The 21785-nt window shown below is 37.8% G+C and overlaps 1 protein-coding gene across 1 annotated transcript in view; it reads right to left on the bottom strand.

Annotated features, from left to right (window-relative positions):
• Window positions 1-395: 395 nt before the first annotated feature.
• Window positions 396-21785, bottom strand: part of LOC117397142 (D(2) dopamine receptor A-like) — a 38395-nt gene continuing 17005 nt past the window's right edge. The window contains exons 2-8 of the mRNA XM_059010223.1: window positions 17382-17692; window positions 7437-7546; window positions 6681-6817; window positions 5877-6076; window positions 5179-5263; window positions 4441-4797; window positions 396-3797 (exon numbers count right to left, since the gene is read on the bottom strand). Coding sequence (XP_058866206.1) covers window positions 3601-3797; window positions 4441-4797; window positions 5179-5263; window positions 5877-6076; window positions 6681-6817; window positions 7437-7546; window positions 17382-17660 — 1365 coding nt within the window. The 5' untranslated portion in view covers window positions 17661-17692 and the 3' untranslated portion in view covers window positions 396-3600. The remainder of the gene's footprint in view (window positions 3798-4440; window positions 4798-5178; window positions 5264-5876; window positions 6077-6680; window positions 6818-7436; window positions 7547-17381; window positions 17693-21785) is intronic.

The following is a 21785-nucleotide window of genomic DNA, read 5'->3' as shown; positions in this document are numbered from 1 at the left end:
AGACTCTTAATGTAAAGTGCTACCCAAACTATTCAACTAGGTGTCCAAAGATAGTCTTTCTGTAAAGATACTCAGTGGTGAAAGGGTTAAGGGTTTTAGATCAGGGGGTATTTAGATCAACCCTGGGTTAGATCCTAAAAATAAATACTTCATTTTGTGAATATAATAAAAAAGATAGATTTGGGTTTATTAGAAAAAATAAAATCGTCTGAATGGTTAGACCCTTTCCCATTTGACAGGCCAGCTCAGTATTTAACAACAGTATTAAAAACACATTTGAAGATAAAACATCAGATTTGGCTTACGGCCAGTACAGACTTGAGACTATATATATATATATATATATATATATATATATATATATATATATATATATATATATAGTTATAGTTTTTTTTTATCAAATGTACCTGTTTCCTTCCCAATTTTAGACTCGAATGTCGACTGATTGTTGCAACCTACTCGCTGATCATGTGATCAATGTGACCTCCCTTCCTGTTGTCAAGGCGATCACTTCTTTACACCTTCCAAACCTAAGAAAGCAGGTGATTCCAACCCACTGCATCCTGGAGACAAGGGCCCAACCTGGGAAGTCTCTTGCACATGTGACCAGTATGGGTTGCCAAAATGTGATGGGGCAAACTATCCCAAGCCCAGGGGTGGCCAACGTTGTCACTATAGGTCTTTGTTCCTGTTCTAAATTGTTTAATTTAACCAATTAAACCTCCATCCAGACCCTGAAGTAGTTAATGATATCACTGTACCTGTTAAACCTGGAGTGGAATGGCCCTCCCGGGTTGTGATTGGACAGCCCTGCCCTAGCCGATTTTGCTGAACAGTTTATTTAGGTGCATTGTGTATATCTTTCTGTTTAAGCAATGTATGAGTTCTGAGGTTCGCTTTTTTCATGACTTGAGTTTCTCCCTAGATGGGGCTTCTTATCTGTGAAATCGACACAATCTGTAAGAGTCTAAGTGTAAATGTTACAGGTCAGTTCACTGCAGTGATTATACACGTTTAAGCAACTTTTAATGACCCTGCTAACAAAAAGCTTGTGTGTTAAATTCATTGATGTGACACCAATCTGTGCTTTCAATTTGAGAAGAACACAAGCTAAAATAAATGGGATGTACAGCAATCCTTTATCTGTGCCGTGTCAGTGATATATAATTGCAGCGTCTGTTTTATTGAACCCTTTCAGTCATTATACTCCTCCCTTAATGCTCCAATGACGTGCCGTTTCTGAAACGGATGACAGCACTCTATTTAGCGAGGGGAGGAGGAATGTGGTGCATAAGAAACACACTTCTAGTATTCTAGTGGTATTTGGCACTTAGCTGTGGGTCTGTATTGCAGCTGGGCACTGTTTCTGATTTTGAATCTGGCTTTGATACTGTTAGGGAACAGTTAGTGGACTGATCCGCGTTAAACTTTCGCTGATTGTAACTGTTTGTAAGAATTCTGTGCCAATAAACAGCTGAGGTTCAGCCGTTGAGTGTGTGCACAGGAGGCGTGGAAACTGAAAATGTTCCGGTTTTTATTCTTCTTTTTTCTAGGAAATATATTAGCTAAAAATACATTCAAGGGTGCAAAATACATGAGCCCAGCTCTTTTATTAACGAGCACTTGTGATCTCTTCACAAACATTATGTCCAGAGCACAATCATAAAAAAAAAATGCTACCTCAGAAACTGATCACTCACTCACACTGTTAAATTAAAAACAGGGTTTGCACTTTTCGTTTTATTTTTTGCTGGGGAATAAATCTAAAATCTGATATCCTTTTTGTACAGACCAGCAGGTAGCTATATAAAACATACTGTATGTATGTGCTGTGCTGTGGGCACGGCATGATCTTAAAATCCCCAAAACAGCTGTAAACCCACACAAGGATATGGTTACAACTGAGAAACTCTGTAACCAATTCAGTTGGTACATACTGACCCTGGAGAGGATGATAAGCCTTGTTACACACAACATGTTCCCTATTTGAGTGCCTGTGTACTTCATGTGAGTCAGAGAGTATGATCAACAATGAAATAAAATAAAATACAATCAGAGATCATGTTTCCTCTCAGTCCTGGACCAAACACAATCTTAGGTAAGACTACAAGAACCGTCCTGCCTTTTTGATTATTAAATGCAGGCCGTTCCACAATCATGTTCAGTTTTACACTGAAGTATAAATCCTCTGTGTTTGTTTGCTACATTCTTTGAGAGTTTTGTTGTGCAGAGCTAAGGCAGCAAACATGTCTATTCGGGGTAAGCACGAATTCAGCAGTACTCAAGTAGATATGGAAGGCACACATCTGAAATGCACAGAGGGTGGCTTTGGAACCTGCCTATCTAACCCTATACTGTATATCAAGTCTTAATCACATGTGGCAAGGACAATCTGAATAAGATATTGAAATACAGGCTTTAAAATCCGTGCCACGCCTGCGTTTAAAGCCTGTAAATCCCGCATTCATGCTTGGCATCTCCCTCCCTCAGATATAAAAAGAACGCCGCCTCCCTCAGACTCGACAGACAGGCTTTTTGTCTTGGTTCTTCTTTTCTTCAGTGTTCTCTACAATGGAGCATACGCAGTACAAATGTTTTATGTGATGGACACAAATGCAAGCAACCACAAAAACAAATAGAAACTGTGTCATTGCAAAAGAGAAACTCAAAGGGTCGTAGCAAGATCCTGTGAGCTTGTCACAGAGCTGTTCCATCCTTCCAACCCCTCCAGGTATACCTTTCTTAATACAAAATCATATCAACAGAACGGTGAAAACACATTCTCTGCATGCGAAAAAAACCTGCGATGCGTGTTTTTCATTTTTGTCATGGGCTTATATTACTTTGTACTTTATTTACATGTTTTTAGCTATGTGCTTTGAGGATTACTGTACAAGGAATCAGCAAAAGAACCTGATGGTTTTCCATCAGTAAAGCTGATACTGCTGTTGTTTTGCATTGCTTTAGACCTTTCTGTGGGGTCGCTCAAAGACCGAAGGCATGCTTAATACATTGTGCTTCCTATAAATCAGGTTGGTAAGACTCTTTCCTGTAAAACACATCAGACATTTAGTGTAATACTGAGGAAAATAACCAGAACAGCTTCTTTTCAATGCGAGGTCACCTTATTAAATGAGGTGTAAGCACTGGATCTTGTGGAGTAGTGGTTAGAGCTCTGGACTCTTGACCGGAGAGTTGTTTCTTCAATCCCAGGTGGGGGGACACTGCTGCTGTACCCTTGAGCAAGGTACTTTACCTAGATTGCTCCAGTAAAAACCCAACTGTATAAATGGGCAATTGTATGTAAAAAATAATGTGATATCTTGTAACAATTGTAAGTCTGCTAAGAAATAAATAATAATCTTCAGGCTTGGCTGCAACAAGCTAAGAACAGAGAGGGATTCCCACTTCTTGACACATTCTTTCCATCATGTAAAGAAGTGGCGTGTCCCGTACCGTTCCAACAAATCCTTCCTTTGTGAAAGTTCCTTTAAGATCATTCTTCTCAGCAACAATGCAAACACAGATGTGCGAACGCAAGGAGGCTGTCATTGTGGTTGTTTGTCTGTACATCAGTCCAGGCTATGCTGTCTTTTCTTAGCAGTGAAGTATTTTGATGAAAGCCTTCCTGAATTCGATGTTGAAGGTGGTGTATATAATAGGATTCACAGCGCTGTTCACGTAGCCGAGCCAGGTGAATGCATTGTACATTTCTGGAGGAACCCTGCATTTTGTGCAGTGGGTGTTGAGAATATGGGTGATGAAAAACGGCAGCCAGCATATGATAAAAACACCTAAAACAGACACATCAAAGGATTAGTGGGGTAGTGAGGATACCACTGGAATAACATTACTAATTTGGAAATAAAGATTCTACAGTGGTTTTGATATGATATCAGGATACTACAATAGAATACCAGTGTGTTTTAATTAAAGCCATTGCCTTGATATTCTTCTACCACAGTACTGCCATTGAAGGTCGCCCGGTAAGGTTAATACTAAATCACTCTGTAATTACAAAATGTATACTACTGTTAAAAATAAATTAGTTTCAGACTGTTGAGCAGCCTCAAGTATCTAATGCAGTAATACATCATCAAGTATTTCGTACAATAAGTGACTTCTGAGTAATACAGCACTGCATAAAAGACTACTTGAAAATGTACTTTTAACAGCTCATACAATTTAAACTTATGATTGTATGATTTGATTTACCCTAATTTAAGGAAAACAAGCATTTGACGGATTAAAAAAATTATATATATATATAAAGAGAGAGAGAGAGAGAGAAAGATAGACAGACAGATGATAGATAGATAGATAGATAGATAGATAGATAGATAGATAGATAAACAGACAGACAGACAGACAGACAGACAGACAGACAGACAGACAGACAGACAGACAGAAAGATGAATAAACTCGTTCTTTTCTTACCCAGTACAATGGCTAACATTTGGGTTGCTTTTTTCTCTTTCTGTTGTGAGATTTTCCTCTTGCTCAGCATTGTAAGGGACGTCTTTGTTTTGCCATTGGGCATGGCTTTGATCTCAAAGGCTTTGGGCGCTTTGGGGAGGATGATGTCTTTCGAGTGTCCGTTCTTCTCTGCCTTGACGGGACTCTCGATGGATGAGGGCAGGGCAGGGCTCATGCATTGGCTCGCTGTAGCAGGCACGGCGAGATGGCGGTTAACCGGGGACAGTTTGTGCTTTTTCTTCTCTGGAGAGCTGCAGCTCGTCATCGGGTCCATTTCCATTTCTTCTGGATGGTGTGCCGCTTCCTGAATGAGAATCAGTAATACCAAACAAAGCCAGGTAAAGATACATATAGCAATAACAGTAAAGCTAGGCATGTGTCATATGCTGGGGATACACCATGGTTCTTAGTGGGAAATGCAAAAACAATGAACATAAACACAGAGGAGGTTCAGCCCTGACTGGCTTATGTCTTTACTCAAATGTTTTTAACCTTTTAATTTTCCGTTGCTGTGGAAACTCAAAGCTCAACAAAGCCGCTATTGTGACGTCACAACTACAAGCTGGCAACTGAAATATAAAAAAAGTGAGTATGCTTTGGAACAGCCATGTTCTTTGTGTCTCAGCCAATCATGTGGCAGCATTGAAACTGCACTGTTATTGCAGAGATCAACATACAAATGGAATCTTTCGCTTACCACTTTATTTTTACTGACAGGGAAACTGCCGTTTGACTTTACGATAACTGTGCAGAGCTTCACATCCTCGGGGTGTGTGCATTTGTCCTATGGAGAGAAGAGAGAAATGTTGTCATAAACACTGAGGAAAAAACTATCAAAAACTGTGTTTCTGAGAAAGAAAATCAATTACGATTTTTACATTTTTTTCCCCAAGAAGTATGAATCTTTTAAATTGTCTTAGGTTTTTTTTTCTTTTTTTTTTTTTTACATTTTTTTTAATGATATGTTCAATCATTAAGAGTGATTCTTTAACTGTGTTAAAACAGAAAGGAAAGTTAAGTCTGTGTAAAGGTGCTTTCAGGAGCTGCTCTTCAGTTGTAATTGCCTGCAATGGAGGTATATGGCACAGTCGGGATCATCCGAAGTCCAGTCCTTTACACATGTGTAGTGGTGTACACCTGTATATTGCATGAACGTTTTGTAACACATCAAAAGCATGTAAACTATGCTACATGCTGCATGCTTTTACATTGTGGAATCTGCCACAGCTAGATCATTTTAGAGCCCTTTTGCAAAACCGGGGAATCGCACTGTATTAACTGTAAAATGCTCTAAAGAACCCAGCTGTGGTTCGACTGATCAAACCAAAGTTTCTTTAGTTTCCCATTGATTTTATTGATGGAAGGATGGCAATATCAGCCCTCTGGCCCCTGGTCACCTTCAATGGAGCGTGCATTTCAGACTCCACCCCGCGGCTGCTGCGTTTGGTGTTGACACGCTTTCTTCTCTTTCTGAGCACCACGTAGATCTGGACATACACCAGCAGTGTGATGATGAAAGGGACATAGAAGGACACAATAGAGGAGTACACTACAAAAGCAGGGTTTGCAATGACACACAGGGCATCATCTCGGGTGGCTGAAACAAACAAGACAAACAGCTATTATCAAAGCAGATCTGCTCCAGCTGAAATTACTGAGGTTGATTCTGAACACCAGGGCCAGATTTACTACACATTCATCCAGTGAGAAGCAGCCATTGGTTTCTGTACTAGGAGCAAAGACGGTACTGTAAAGTCACAGAACATACGCTATTCATATCATATTGAAAGTGTTAAAGAACACATGGCGATGTTTACAAGACATGCATTTCCTTCTCTTAGCTGTATCCTGTGTTTTCCATATATATATATATATATATATTCGGTAACACTACATTAAATGTCTCAAATTACTGTGTATTTACATAGTGGTTACATAGTGTACTTACACATAATCAGAATGTTATTATGCATAGTTACAATGTACTTAATGTGTAAATTGTTTTGCAAGATATAACCCTCATCCTATCCCTAACTCTAAACCTAACCCTTTTCTGATACAACTGAACACAAAGATATCCACAGAGAGGCAGGCTTATTTTATCAGCCCTACTTTGCCAACAGCAGATTGTATATATATAGTGATAACATTGAGCATATTGCTCAGTGCTTTGCAGTATATGCTAGTGAAATCTGAATTACCTGTGTTGTTCAAACCAAACAGAAGTGGGCAGGATATTGCAAAGGACAGCACCCAGACCACAGATATCATGACTGTCACTCTCCGCTTGGAGCTGTACCGTGTGTTATACAGCATCGGCATGGCAACGGCTGTATACCTGGGGGGGGGGGGGGGGGGGAGAAGGTCATATTAATTCTACCATCGCTCAGCTTCCCTGGGGCTTTGTTTTCTATGACCACGGGATCCCTCACACAGTCTTCCCATGCTGTTGTAGTCTCTCAGGAAATATTTGTCTTTCATTAGTTTTTTTTTTTGGATACTGCATTCAGGGAGTGGTGGTAGTGGTGGTGGATGCATTTTGTTTCATGTATCTAATACAACAAGTGTTGAGCGTTTTAATATTGTTTTTTTTTTTTTTTTTTACCAGAACTCATTTTGGAATCTATGTTACTTTAACTGAATGCAATGAAAGAATGACGGACCAATCACATTGTTCCAAATCATGCTACCCTGCTAAGCAGAGCCTGACCTAAGGAAAGTAATTCTCTGAATCCAGCTGTGTAATACATTGGTTTCGATGCACTGTTCCTGTGCATCGAAACAATCCTCAACAGAATACTCATTTGTGGAATAACTGCTCTATGAATATACATTATGTACCCTCTGCATATCATTGAAATCACCAGAAAAAGATTTTCTTCCACAGCACCCTTTCGAAAGTCATAGTGGGTTGTGGACGAGACTCATTCAAAGAAATCCCCATGCAGTGCTCTTACCTGTCAATACTAATAGCACAGAGATTGAGGATGCTTGCCGTACACATCATTACATCCAAGGTGACAAATATGTCACAGTGGATTCTACTAAATCTCCACTCGCCAACAACCTGGAAAACAAGAATACAACAGAAATAAAGATGATGCCACGCAGAATAAATGCCAGAGAGCTACTGAGTGTGAAGCTATGCTGAAATACACGTCTAAGATAGAATGTGTGATAAGAAAAGATTCTAATCTCACACATTCTACACAAGATTCATGTTTTAGCGATGATTGCTTTTCAAGTGTAGTTTATGAAGAGGTAAACATTTCACATTTTAATAAACCACTTTATACTGCTCATGAATTTCCATGAGTTATTTTTATGTGATGTCAGTGCGTTTAAAAATCACCACTCTTCTACACCGTTGCTTTATAAACAAATATCTTAAAATGTGTTTCATTTTTTTATACTTGGATAAATCTAGAGATTTGTGCTTTTTGCTTCGTTCTCTCCTGTGGTCTCCACGGTAGCTGCAGTACTGGAATTATTTTTTTTTCAGCTAAAACTAATTCGATTTCATGAGCGACAGAAATCAAAAGCTGTGACGTATCCTGACGTAGCCTACAGCAACGGAGCGATCTGATTGGTTCGGAAGGTTGTCAAGGTGCAGAATTATATACCATTATTATGAAGGACCGATCAAGAATGGCATTACTGTAGATTAAACATGTTATACACTGACTTTGGTTAATTTGCTACATGACGGCATTACAACTAGTTACATTCCTGGCAGTATTGTAAGCATCTGTTCACATACAAAGAGTTGTTATGAATACATGCGACATGACAGTGGAATCCATCAAGACCTGGTTATTGCTTTGTTGCAATATGAGAAAATGATTGATGAACTCACAATGTAATTACTTTGGGATTCTCAACTCACACAGCATTCTAAATTTTTTCCACAAAACCTATAAGCTTGCATGAAGAAGGGTGCGCTTTTAATTCCTTCTGATGCCGAAACAACATTATTCATATGCAGTACTTCCATTCTGAATACAGTGTGACCCTTCTTATTCTGAATATGCTGTTTACATGGCTGCAATACTTATTCTATTTTTGTAGTTTTGGATACTAGTGAAATATTATTAGCCATGTATAGAACCATAATATATTATTATTATTATTATTATTATTATTATTATTATTATTATTATTATTATTATTATTATTATTATTATTATTGTTGTTGTTGTTTAAAACAAAACTATAGGCTACAGTACATGTTTCAAGTCCAATTAACTTCCATTCTTGAGTCTCTAGACGCTGTTTTCCATAATGCTTCAATATAAAGCTTGACTTCTTTATCCCTGTTATCCCTCAAGACACTCAAAGCATTGCAATCATTTACCAGTAGAGGGTGCACATTACATTTCCTGTCCAATCATGACAACTCCATCCAAAGCAGTGTCCCTTGAATATTCCCTTTAAAATAACACAGCTCTCAGTCTTGTTCTGTACATGTGACATGCGAAATTCACAAAGGACATCATAAATCAATTCTGCAAGCAAAAAGCGCTGTTTCCCCCTTAAAATGATTTCATGTCAGATGTGATTAACCGATTCATCACTGAAGACAGACGCCAACGCTAAGCTACTGTTTCCTTTGGCAACAAACTAGTCTTTGATGCACAGGACACAAATGAGTTTCCTCCAGGAAAAACCCACGCGCTGTGAGTTATGTTTTCAAGTCAGTTAGATTCCATTACGACCAGCCATTGATCTTGTTTACGTCACACAAGATATCAATACGCCTATGTAGGTGTTGCAGAGTCTCTACTTCTTGTAGCGCTTGTATGAATAACACTGGAAGGCATTATATGTATATGTTCTTTCATGATGGTAAACAGTAAGGTCTGGTTCACAGTTAACACGTGGTAGTCCAACACTGGTGCTTATCAGGGTCTGCGGTACCCGTTACAACACAAAAGCACAAATATATTCCTCAACTAACATGAAATCTGCTTTTAATCCTTGTTGGTGATGAATGATTTGTATTTTAGGATACGAAAAGTGAACAGACACAACTTTGGACAAATCATATCTCAGAAAGAGAGAGAGAAAAAAAAACACAGGACCAGAAACTACTGCAGAGAAGATAAACAAAAAATAAAGAAGGGCAATCTCAGTTTAATTCAACAGCCAGCAATGCAGAGCCTAAACTTCACAACCCTACTGCAGATTACACTGCGTAATAAAACGTGGCACACTTACTTCAACGCAACACAATGTGTCCTTTAAATGTCAGAGATGTGTCATGAGATATAAAAAGGAACACACTTGTAATGCATGCATTTGACCTTTAAGAACAACAGCAGACATGTCTATCTTCAGGACAATGGACTGGGTGGTCATGGTAGTGTGGCTCCGAATAATCATTTAAACAGCTGATTTTAAATGCAACTAGGATAAACACATAAATAAGTGAGGCACACATATAAATGATACTCTAGCCTAACAGCATTACTTTTTACAAGCTCTCTTGCATTGTACAAAAAGAACACAGATAAATTGCATACATAATCAACAGTTTGCGGCTGACAGTTCGGAATGAGACTAAATATTTATACTGACTTGTTTTCATTTTTGCAGGGCTGCAGTAATTGCTCCTTTCAGCATCATGTGGTACGTTCATGTGAACCAAAAATAAAGGCTGAAGCACAATGTGAAAATGAGACTGAATTCATGGAATTAGGAATATTAAGCCAATATGTGAGTGCAATATGTCTAGACGAAGTAAAGCTTAGCCATGAAGTTAATGATCCCCAGCTACCCCTAAGAAAGGGTGACATGAGATATGAGACGGGAGCTTTTTGTGACAAATTCCTTTAATGCATCCGTTATAAGAGATTATTAATACAAAGCGTCAACAGGATTTAGTTTTGAGGAGTGGACCCCCCAAACTCCATCCGTGTGTCTCAGAACCTCTGCCTTTATTAATAGACAAAGCTGTATCATTTACTGAATACCCACTTTTCAGAGCTGTCGGGGTTCAATCACTTGTCACTACATCACTATGTGAACCAAACAGTTAAGGGAACTACTTTCAGCAGTAGGATGTTCTACGCCTTCTTAATGGGTTTTTGCTATACCATTCTGTATTCTGTTTTTACAGTACCGTACCGTAAAATTTATTTTTAATAGCCTGTGGGAAACTACGCTATTAAAATACATATCCGATTATTGTGCTGGAGTTTTCTTTTTAACACTGTCATTTTAATTGGTAGAGTTGGGATTTCAAAATATGATTTTCTATGCACAAGTTCCTGCATTTTCTATAAGGTATTCCCTTCACTGCATTTCACACATACCAGTCTTCTATGTCAGTTTGAGTGGTACATTTACTGCATGCATGTATGTAAAGATGTATGTAAAGATATATGCATGCAGAAACTTTATATCTATATATATAAAGAAGAAAGTTTGTCTGTCTGTCTGTTCCTTTCTTTTAAATTTGAATCTCTGATTCAAGATACACAGCGATTACAAATGATCTTGCATTCCATTTTAATTGCATTTCTACACAAGTCCCAATGGTACCATTTAAAAGTTATCTTCTAGAGTTGAAATGGAAAAGTGTATAATGTCCACCCATATTTCTACCCAAGGGTTTATCACTGTACTGATGGGGCATTAAATAGCACGATTACTATAATAAAGGCCTGAGTTATTGTGTGCCAGGAAAGATAAATAAGATAAGACCATTTAGAGGCTTCATTGATTAAAAACTAACAACACACTAGATAATATAAATATTAAAATTTGAAAAACACGATTGAGATAATGAATAATTACACTGTAATTCCCAGAAGCAGATCAACACAACGGATTTGAATCAATTATACAGTGCTCCTAATAACATAGATAACTGGTACTATATACTTTCATTCTAGTGTCAATACATTACCATTGAAAAGCATTCCTGTATGTTGAAGAAACTAAAGAATGGTCATGTTACCTGCCAGTATATATTGGCAGCCATTTTTGAATGGGCTTTTGAGCTACAGTGGGTCCTTTTGTTCAAACCATCCTAAGTAAAGCAACCCCTATGTTTGTATGGTTACAGGAAACGCCAGCAGATCTGTAGCTTCAGAGATGAGAGACATGAGAAGCTGATTAATTACAGTACCTTGCTGTACAACCCTTCCTGCTCATTAATGTCTTACTAAAAGTTTCCAATCAATTAATATCTGTGCCCAAAGTATGTGGGATTGTAATATTAATGCAGCAAGTATACAGCTTATATAAGCCTTTGTGTTTTTTCCCTTGAAGAATATCAAACACTTGCTAAAAGAAGAACTTCTCTAATGCACTCTACTTTGTTTTAGATAATTGGTATGAAAGCTTTATTTCTTTCACAAGCAGTTTTTCTTTGGTCTTGTATCTCCTGTTAATGGAACAGAAGGAGGGGGAAAAACAGATGAAGGTTTTCATTTTTGTTTTAAATTTCTTCCATCAAAAGAGCCCCTTAACCTTTCACTTTAGCAATATCCTATAGGGTTACAGTCTTGGATCACAGACTCCGTTCTTACCACTACTTGTAAATGCATGATTAACTAAATAATATTGATCCTAGTAACACAAGGGAACATCTTTGTAAATGTACACAAAGTAAATGAATTAATCCAAAATGACCAAGCTTTTAAAACCAGGCTTTAGATAAATACTTATGTCCCATGAATTGGCATCTCTACTGTTTCCACTGTATAATCTGTTTGGCTTTTATTTTTTCTCTACCAGCAGATATCGTTGGCTAAAATTCCATTTCTATGTAACTTATTGAAAATCTATTATTTTCAAACAGAATACTTCATGGCAGCTGTACATCGTGTTCCACAGCGGAAGAACAACAAGCTTTGATCAAAATGAGCTTCTGGGGAGAAAATGAACCTTAAAACAAAAGACAAGAGATTCGGAGTCTGTGTTTCACCCCACCTGTAGTCCCCTGTGCACTAACATGACCCTTACGCTCTCAGAGTTCTGATTTCAGGATGATTTCAGGACACATAAAACCATGAAAATGTGCTCCGTGCTCAGTATGAAGTTCAAGATTCAATGGTTCGCACCTTGACGTGATTAGCGGAGAGAATCTGTTCGCTTTTATAATTCCTTGTTGTGAATTAGAGGTCTTTGGGATTATACTAGGTTTGTTAAATCTTGTTACTCATGTATTATTAATCAAGCCAATATGCCTGTATGGCTGTAATCTTTGTTCGCATCGCACTCAGGGGTGGCCTCGTGTAAATGCCAAGATGTAATAACACAAACTGTATTCGTTTTCCAAGACTCTTGGACAGATTCCAATTCTTGTCCTTGGCTTTTTTTTTTTAAAGGTGTAGACCCTCATACATGTGATTTAATATAAGAAGGATTTACATCACGAGCACATGCTGAGAATATGAGTGTTAGGAATAATTCCAATGCAATGTTAATCTGCACAAAAACATTACAAAAATGCCCAAGTTAAATGACTTCACATTTCACTGCTGCCAATAACAGCGGCTGGCCTTGTAGTGGAAGTGGAAATGGGATTGGGTACAATGTGATAATAAAACAATGTGACACCCTGAGGTCTCACTCTTAACTAGAGTACAGGAATTGTAGGTCTTACAATAAAATAAGCATGACAGAACATTACTGGCAGAGCCTGAGATAAATGTCTATAATCAATGCATTTACTTGACCCTGTGACATGCTACACACTAAATGGCGCTACAAAATATGAGGTCTGCTTTATCAATATAACCAGCAATGGTAATAAACCAAACCCATTCAAATGGCTGCTGAACTGTGATTTAAACCCACAATTCTCTTAGGGATCAGTCTTTGACTGATAAAAAGACCAACATTTAAGATAACTCAAAGGAAAAAAACAGCCCCCACGAAATTGGCAATTATCCTGCAAAATCTTTACAAAAGAAAGGTGTGTTTCAAAACAAAATTAGACTGTATTACTAAATATATATTATGAAAATACTGCTATTGTATTGAGAACCAGTCTTGATATGTATTATTTTGACTGTGATATGAGCACATCAGTAATAATTATTATAATATATTAATATTATTTACTGCACTGGAAAAGTTTCCTCCAATTTCAATATTATTGTTTGTTTTAAATGTCACCAGTGTAACTGAAGAGTATCTGTGAAGAAACAACACTGAGCATTACACTTACTGCTTCAAAGTCTGAAGGACTTTCCACGTTCAAAAAATGACTGTGCATGAGTGTTCTAAATCATTGCCCAGCAGCTATAAGTGAATACTTTGACACAAAACTGCGAGGGGTAGTTCTGTAACCGTGATTCACTTGCTAGCTTTGCCACATCAAGTGTGGATTAAAACCAGGCGACATGCTGAGAAACATGAATGCTTTTTTCAAAGATCACATTTTCTGGAGTGGGGGTCCTCAGTTATAATAAGGTCCCAATTGCATTAATTTTTAGCTAGGAACAAGGGTTTTTAGAAAAAATACCTGTTCATTAAATAAGCATTTATTTCCTTAATTGCATGACGTTAACAAATGGGGCCTTTAATAAGGGTAAAATAAAACAAAAAAAAGAAAGTAGACTAATGTTTTATTGAACACCATCATAAGTCATAATTCTGAAAAAGTCATGATTTACTTGTCTTTGGTGTTATCGTGGTAAATTTGCACTGTATTTTTGCAGTTTTCCCATGGTGATACTATGTCTTTACCGTCGTTTACCATGCTTTTTAAAATATGCTTTACCACATCTCTCTGGGCTTTGCCATGTTTATCTGTGCTTTTACCACACTTAGCTAAGCCTTTGCTATTGTATAATTCTATAATGGGTCTTATACAAAGAATGTACGAGACAGCACTCGATAACCCTGCAAAACATATACAAATATGAATATGCTAGTATTTTTTTTTTTTTTTTTTTTTTAATAATTTAGAGTGGCCGATTATTTTACCCAACATTTTTCCCAAATTTAGAATGGCCAATTATGTTCCCTCACTGCAACAATTCCACACACAGCTCAGGAAAAGTGAAGGTTCAGTGAGCGTCCTCTAATCCCACGGCCAAGCCAGTTTCCTCGTCTACACCCAGGAACTCGAGAGTGGATGTCAGTGAGCTACCGGCCTCTGGAGGACAAAGGTCAGCTATGCAGGTGTCCACCTGAGCTCACTGGGCTCCTGACCGGTCGGGTCTGCTGTAGCGCGATGAGGAGAAGCAGTCTCTGCCGGGTTTGCCTTCCTAACCTGCAGGAGCACCAGAGCCAATGCGACACTCCCTGGAGAATTGAACCTGCACTCCCCTGATTGTATGACTCACCCTGCACACCACTCTGTGAGCCACTCTGGGACCCAGGATATCGTTTTATTTTAGTTTATTTATTGTGTTAGGAAATATATATATATGAATTAGGTGGTCAATATATCCTTGATGGAGGAACATGCCTGACAGATTAATGATAGAGTCAATGGGCTGCAGTGTTAAAACCCATCACTCTTTAAATCATGTTCAGACCCTGATAAGTAAAGTGCATGGGTCAAAAAGGACCACACTAAAAGTGATTGTCTTTATCTCCAAGGTCATTCTGATTTTGGAGAGTGGGTTTAAATTCTTTGAACATGTTTAAATTCACAAATTACCATTGACAACAATACAGCATCTGTTTCCATTTTTCTGTGTTCTCCAGATTCAGTGATGTACTGACATGGATAATAACTGTGTCCAAATGCATTATGGAATTAAACCAAAGAAAATGTATTTTGGTCCCCTTTAATACAAGTCCTGATTACCATGACAAAATAAAATAGTCAGAAACGAATAACTACGATCAGCTAAATAACACATGAGTGTTACTAATTTCCATAGTTTTATATTTGGCAAAGCTACTTCGTAGTTGGCCTTTGTCAGATAAATGCCCTTGAAATAGTTACTTGAGCATTAACTTGTCTGTTTTTTGTGCACGTACAAGTTATGTCTAGAAACAATGTTGTGCAAACATTTTCTTAGTTTCAAGGTTTATACAGTGCCCTTAATTCCTCTTGACTCTTGTCATAGAAAAAGCTGTGGATGTTATTTCAGTGTAACCTGTGAACAGCTGACCTCCATAAAGCATTGTTGGGTTTCTTTTTTAATGCCAAAGGCTAATTTCTGTTTAAAGTTTGATATGTCAGGTAGATTTTGGGTGATCTTCATCCTTACATGATATAAAATGCACTGCACTGTCTGTACTATTCAGTCTTCTCACAATTGCTTGTCCTTATTATGCAATGGGCTTTCATGTGAGCTCTTTAATCCACACACAAGCATATTAGCATTATCCAGCCTCTATCCAGAGGAGAAACCAGAATGTGCATGCTGTCATTACGAAAGAAAACAATGCCTGCAGATTTGCATTCATGGGTATAGAGCAGCCAGAAAATGTTGTAAGTATATTACAGATTATTATTATTATTATAGACAAGTTAATACAGAATTTCAAATATTTTTTAAATGGTAATAAATTTCAATAACTGAAAATACAACTGAAAACATGTATTAGTAAAATATTATATATGAAGGCATCCAAAATGAAAGCCACGGTGATCAATAATTGATCGTTACATCTCAATAAAATAAACAGAATTATAAGTAATGCATGCTATCCATTGATCTAGTAGGAAACAATCTGGAGGATTTAAGATTGTGAGAATTTTTTTGTTTAATAATAATGATCAAAGCGCTTTGACTTTCAAGCTACATTTGGAAAGAAAACGATTTGGGCTTATCAAAGATTGACTTTTTTCCCCCCTCCCTTTTCCACTTCGGAAAGAAGATCATCATCTGTTTCAAGTACCACTGTGAAACACATCAGAGGAATACAGCACTCTTTATGATCAATGGCGGGGGTGGAAAAAATGGATGATAAGAAATACAAACACCTGAAAAACAACAAGAATATATAAGCCCAAAGATAAACCACTCTGGGCTTTCCATTATGGATATCTCTGTTTCACAACTGCAACCGTGCTCAGAAGATTGGCAGATTATCATCCTTCACTTCAAATGCTTAATCATGAGAGAGAACATTAATAAATTCAAGCTGACAAACAGACACTGATTGAAAATATTAGCTATGAAGTTGGGATACTATAGGTCCACCTCAGCAACACAATTGTGCTTGTACTGTAAATAAAACAGGCCACTTATTCGAGTGGGGAAGGGTGTCTAATGTAATGGGCTGGCTGTAAACATGCTCTTTCCAGAGAATGGAAATGGATTTTCCTGAGGCAGTACACTGCAGCTCTGACCTCAGGTACATCTGACATGGTTTTATGAACTCAATTTACTTGTAGGACAGCAGGACATTCAGTAGATGCAATCTGTGGGAAGCACGTTTTCATTTTGTCTGTGAATTCAATGCATTCAAGACATAGAACAACTCGTGGAGATCAGGGTTGAGGGTTAGGATTAACATTGCTCTTTTTCAATAATAAATAATACATCATGCAAATTTGATCTAGGATATAGTGTTGCACCTCTGTTTTCATAGATTGTGAGATGCTGGGATAGAGGTAGCACACAGTAATGGAAATAATGGCATTACAAAATAGTCGGTGTGTGATATTAGCTCCAGCTATGGCCAAAGGTTTTACAGCATCCTATAGAATTAACTAATTTTGCTTGATAAAGGTGAATGAAACCTGCTTGATTTTAATATTAGCTTAACATATTGAATTGCATACTGCTTTGTAGTTTTCCATATTGTTAACGAAAAACTGACAGAAATGTAAAAATGTGACATTTGGAAATCTAACATTAAATACTGTACGATTATTATGGCTTCTGGTATGCTAGCTTCCTTTTTCCACATGGGTACTTTTGTCTTCACAGTAATGAGGTCTTCAGTGATCTAAACTGGAGACATCAGATACCACTTACCTCTAAGTAAACAACCCAAGGCATAACGAGTGTGGCTACCAGCAGATCTGCCACAGCCAGACTCACAATCAGATAGTTGGTTGTTGTCTGTAGCGCCTTCTCCCTGGAAACTGCCATACACACCAGCACGTTGCCAAAGATGATGACAAAGATGAGCAGAGTCAAAAGCAGTGCATAGTAATTGTACAGCTGCTTTTGGTTCCCATCGGTTCCATTGAAATTGTCAGTCCAGTTCCCATCATAGGTTTCGTTATATGCATACGCGGCAAGGGTATCCATGGGTATCGAGTGAATGGGGCCACTGCCGCCTCCTGAAAAGGGAAGAACGAAACAGTGGATTAGAAGAGTAACAGAACAAAATGCTACACTGGGTGATACACTGCTGTTAGGGATTCTGTGATTATTATTATTATTATTATTATTATTATTTATTTCTTAGCAGACGCCCTTATCCAGGGCGACTTACAATTGTTACAAGATATCACATTATTTTTTACATACAATTACCCATTTATACAGTTGAGTTTTTACTGGAGCAATTTTAGGTACCTTGCTCAAGGGTATAGCAGCAGTGTCCCCCACAGGGGATTGAACCCACAACCCTCCGGTCAGGAGTCCAGAGCCCTAACCACTACTCCACACTGATGCCCCACTACTCCACACTGATACACTGCAGTTAGGGATTCTGTCCCCTGTCGGTGAGATGAGATTGAAAAGCATGAATGCAGACGAGCCCGGCTGTGGTTAAGACGCCCGCTTGCGGTGTGTGAGGTCGCCGGTTCACACCCAGCCTCTGCCCTGTTACATGAACAACAACACAAAATAGCAAAATGTTATTTTGGGTCACCGTTGGTAGATGCAGGTACTATAAAACCCCCTTTCATTGGCCTTCCGTTCATTTTGGCTTCATATAATATGCCCTTAAATAGCTCCTAACTGTGCAGTGCTGTATATTTAAGCAAAAACGTTTCTGATGAAATCAGAAAAGCTGTTGCTGTATATGACAGATGTTTAGAACCAACAGTGTCGTGTTGTAATCACAGGATAGCATGATTTGGAAATCCAGTGGAAGGGAATGGCAGAGAGGAGCCACTTCTCATATTCAGCAATATGCTGGAAAATAAGGAGCTGTGGAAGTAACATACTGTATTGGTATAAGGTTTGCCAACTGGAGGTCCTTTCAATGAAAAAATACAGTGCCCCCCTTAGAAAGGTTTACCATAGTAATTTGCAGTTAGGAATCCTTTTCCTATGGTTATACTATGTAAGCATCGTTTACAATGTCTTGCCGTTTTTTAATATGCTTTGAAAGCACCTGGCTATGCTGACTGTAATATCAGCAATCTCAAAAGAATAGTACTTTATCTATTGAAACAGATGTATCTTTTTTTGTCAAAAAGATAAGAACAACATTCACACAATGTGTTCATGTGTGCTTTGCTAATTTAAATGTGCTTACAAGTTAATTAATAGTGTTAAGGCACATAAACACAATAAAGAGCAGTTTACAAGCTGCAGGGCAAATGTTTAAAAGATGAGTTTGGCTCGTCAGTTTTATTGCAGAGATGCCTGGAAAAGCTAATTATGATCCCCTTAAAATTCAATTTACATTGGGAATTGAGCAGCTGACAAGTCATTACGTTTACACTTTCTCTGGGTGAGACGACCTTTTGAGGTTCACAATCTCATAACAAATCCATGTATTAGGATTTAAGCCCAAGAAATGACAATGGGATGCTTTATGCTGGAATTGTTATTGTATTTTTTTTTTTTTTTTAAAGTTATAATATGGATTTCGACTTCCTGTCTTAGGCTTGTGTTTTAAACCTGTTGTCAGCATAACAACAGGAGTCAAAGATAATTCAGTTTCTGTTAGACTGCTGCACAAATACTGACTGACGTTCTGCACTTAGCGCATTGTTAAAGAAAACCCTGGCATTTCCTGTAAGGTTGTGAGTTTAACCTTTCAGAGCATCCTAGTATTACATTACCAATCTGTGTTATTAACTGCCACACGGTAACACATATGTTTCAGGAGAGTTTGACATTACAAGGTAACACAAAACTATTGTTTATGTGCCTTGAATCTGAAGCACCGTGTTGAACTCTTTGGAACGCCAGCAGGAGTACAGCTGGAGTCTGGAGTTCAATCAGGCTGGTACGAGACTGGATTATCTGCACTAAATACTCCATTTGAGGTCACTGGTAAGAATTACTAAGGCTATTGATCTCACTGCTAAAGAGGAGTCGAATTTGCTGTCATATTGATTCTCACATTTTAAGAATGGCTTGGTAGGACATTTATCTTCAAGGGAAAAGCAAAGCCGTTTTAAGCACTGTACACAAAAGCATGTTACCACAAGAAAACCTCTTTTAATTACTGCTTTAGCATCTGGTTACATGGTTAGGCACCCCAACCCCACAGAGAACCTATCGCCTAGGCCTAATTAGAACCATCAGAAAGAAACATGTGTTTGACATTTCTTGTGGGCTGTGGTTCTTGCAAACCTGTAGGCTCCATATAGGGGCTTAAAAAAATAAATACTGGTCGTCAGGTGCTGGGATACTCTGTTCTCTAGAAGGTGTCGTGATTTAAAGGCCTCATTTATTTATTTATTTATTAGCAGATGCCCTTATCCAGGGCAACTTACAATTTTTAGAAGATATCACATTATTTTTACATACAATTACCCATTTATACAGTTGGGTTTTTACTGGAGCAATCTAAGTAAAGTACCTTGCTCAAGGGTACAGCAGCAGTGTTCCCCACCTGGGATTGAACCAATGACCCTCCGGTCAAGAGTCCAGAGCCCTAACCATTACTCCACACTGCTGCCCTAATTTATAAGCATGAATAATCTGTGTAGCCAACCGACTGCCAACTAGGCTTTCAAGTTGTCTATTTCCCATTATGACTAAATTCCAACAGAAGTATGGAGATTCCTAGGGTCAACAAAAGCAACACGGGAGGCAGGGCGTTTTCTTGTAGAGCTCCTAAATTATGGAATGCTCTGCCTTCGTTTGTCAGGGAAGCTGGGACCAATAAAGTATTCAAGTCAAGACTAAAAACACACTTTTATAAAATGGCTTTCTCATCTTAGTGGGTTTTAATGTAACTTTAAAATTGCTGCTTTTGTATTATTATGTGCATTTAAATGGTCTGACTGTGGCAGTTGTATTGTGTGGCATGCTATACAAATGTATTGTGGTTTGTTCTGCTATGTACTGTACAGTGCTTTGCGATACTTTTGTATAAAAAGCGTTATTACATATATACCTGTATATACATTTAATTCACTCTCTTCCAAATGCAATAGAAAGCATGTGTATTTTTGGCATAGTGTTTTGAGCTTGGTGAAATGGTATTTTGGACAATTTCTTTTGTCAAATGACTTGTTTTAGCATGGTTGATGTAACATTACTGTACAGTGTATCAAAGGCACAGATTATAATACTATGTAAAGAGTACAGTGTTGTGTTCCCAGAAAAAAAAAAAAAATGGGATAAAATGTAATTTGTAATTGCATGTGGCAACTTTCTCATTTAGATGAATTCCACCCGCTATTATTTAGAATGGCTATATTTAAAGAATGACAGAATGATTGCCAGGAATGTTCCACTGGGCTGCGTAAATTAAATTCCTTTAGAGCCATTGCTCATGTATTGAATAGCTCATGTTTTTTTTCTTGATGGATCATTGATTTTAATAATATGCCATGTCAAGCAAATCTGCATTTTGGACCAAATAAGAAGTTCCCTATTTATTGTGCCACAACATCCGTTGAATATTAATTAACTAAACAAAATATCAAAAGCAAAAAAATAAATATAATCTATAAGGCAATTACTGGAATTAATACAAAATGGGAGGACTATCAATATGGAACAGAAATATGTGAATATTCAAGATTTACAACTCAGGTCACAAAGGTGGAAAAAAGAAAAGTGCAATGCGGTCATGGTGGTTCTTCTTTTCCGCCATACAAAATATATATTGTTTTTACAAAAAATAATGTTATTAAAACATGGGATGTTCAAAAATATCAGTTATAATAATGAAACTAATGACAACAAAGGGAGTCATGACTCCTTGATGAATGACTACAGATAACACAGGACTGTATCACAGTGATATTGCTACTATACACCTTCAGGACTGAGATTTAATCTTTAACAAACAAACCGAGAAGACAGACGCATTTCTTTGCTAAGTTGAGATACTGGTGGAAACTGCATTAAGGGGCTTGTTTGCTGCTGAAAGATTTGTAAGAAACACATGTGCTGAATTTAAATTGTCCCCTGAGATTACCATTAATCCAATATATATTTTTCAAGGTCTCTGAGCACTGAACAAAATCACTGAGTATAAACCCTGTCAAAGAGAAAAGCCTTGAAGCGTGAGAA

Source organism: Acipenser ruthenus, chromosome 40 (assembly GCF_902713425.1).
Source record: "Acipenser ruthenus chromosome 40, fAciRut3.2 maternal haplotype, whole genome shotgun sequence".
NCBI lineage: Eukaryota > Metazoa > Chordata > Actinopteri > Acipenseriformes > Acipenseridae > Acipenser > Acipenser ruthenus.
Note: the sequence above shows the minus strand (reverse complement) of the source record. Positions and strands in the feature narration are given on the sequence as shown.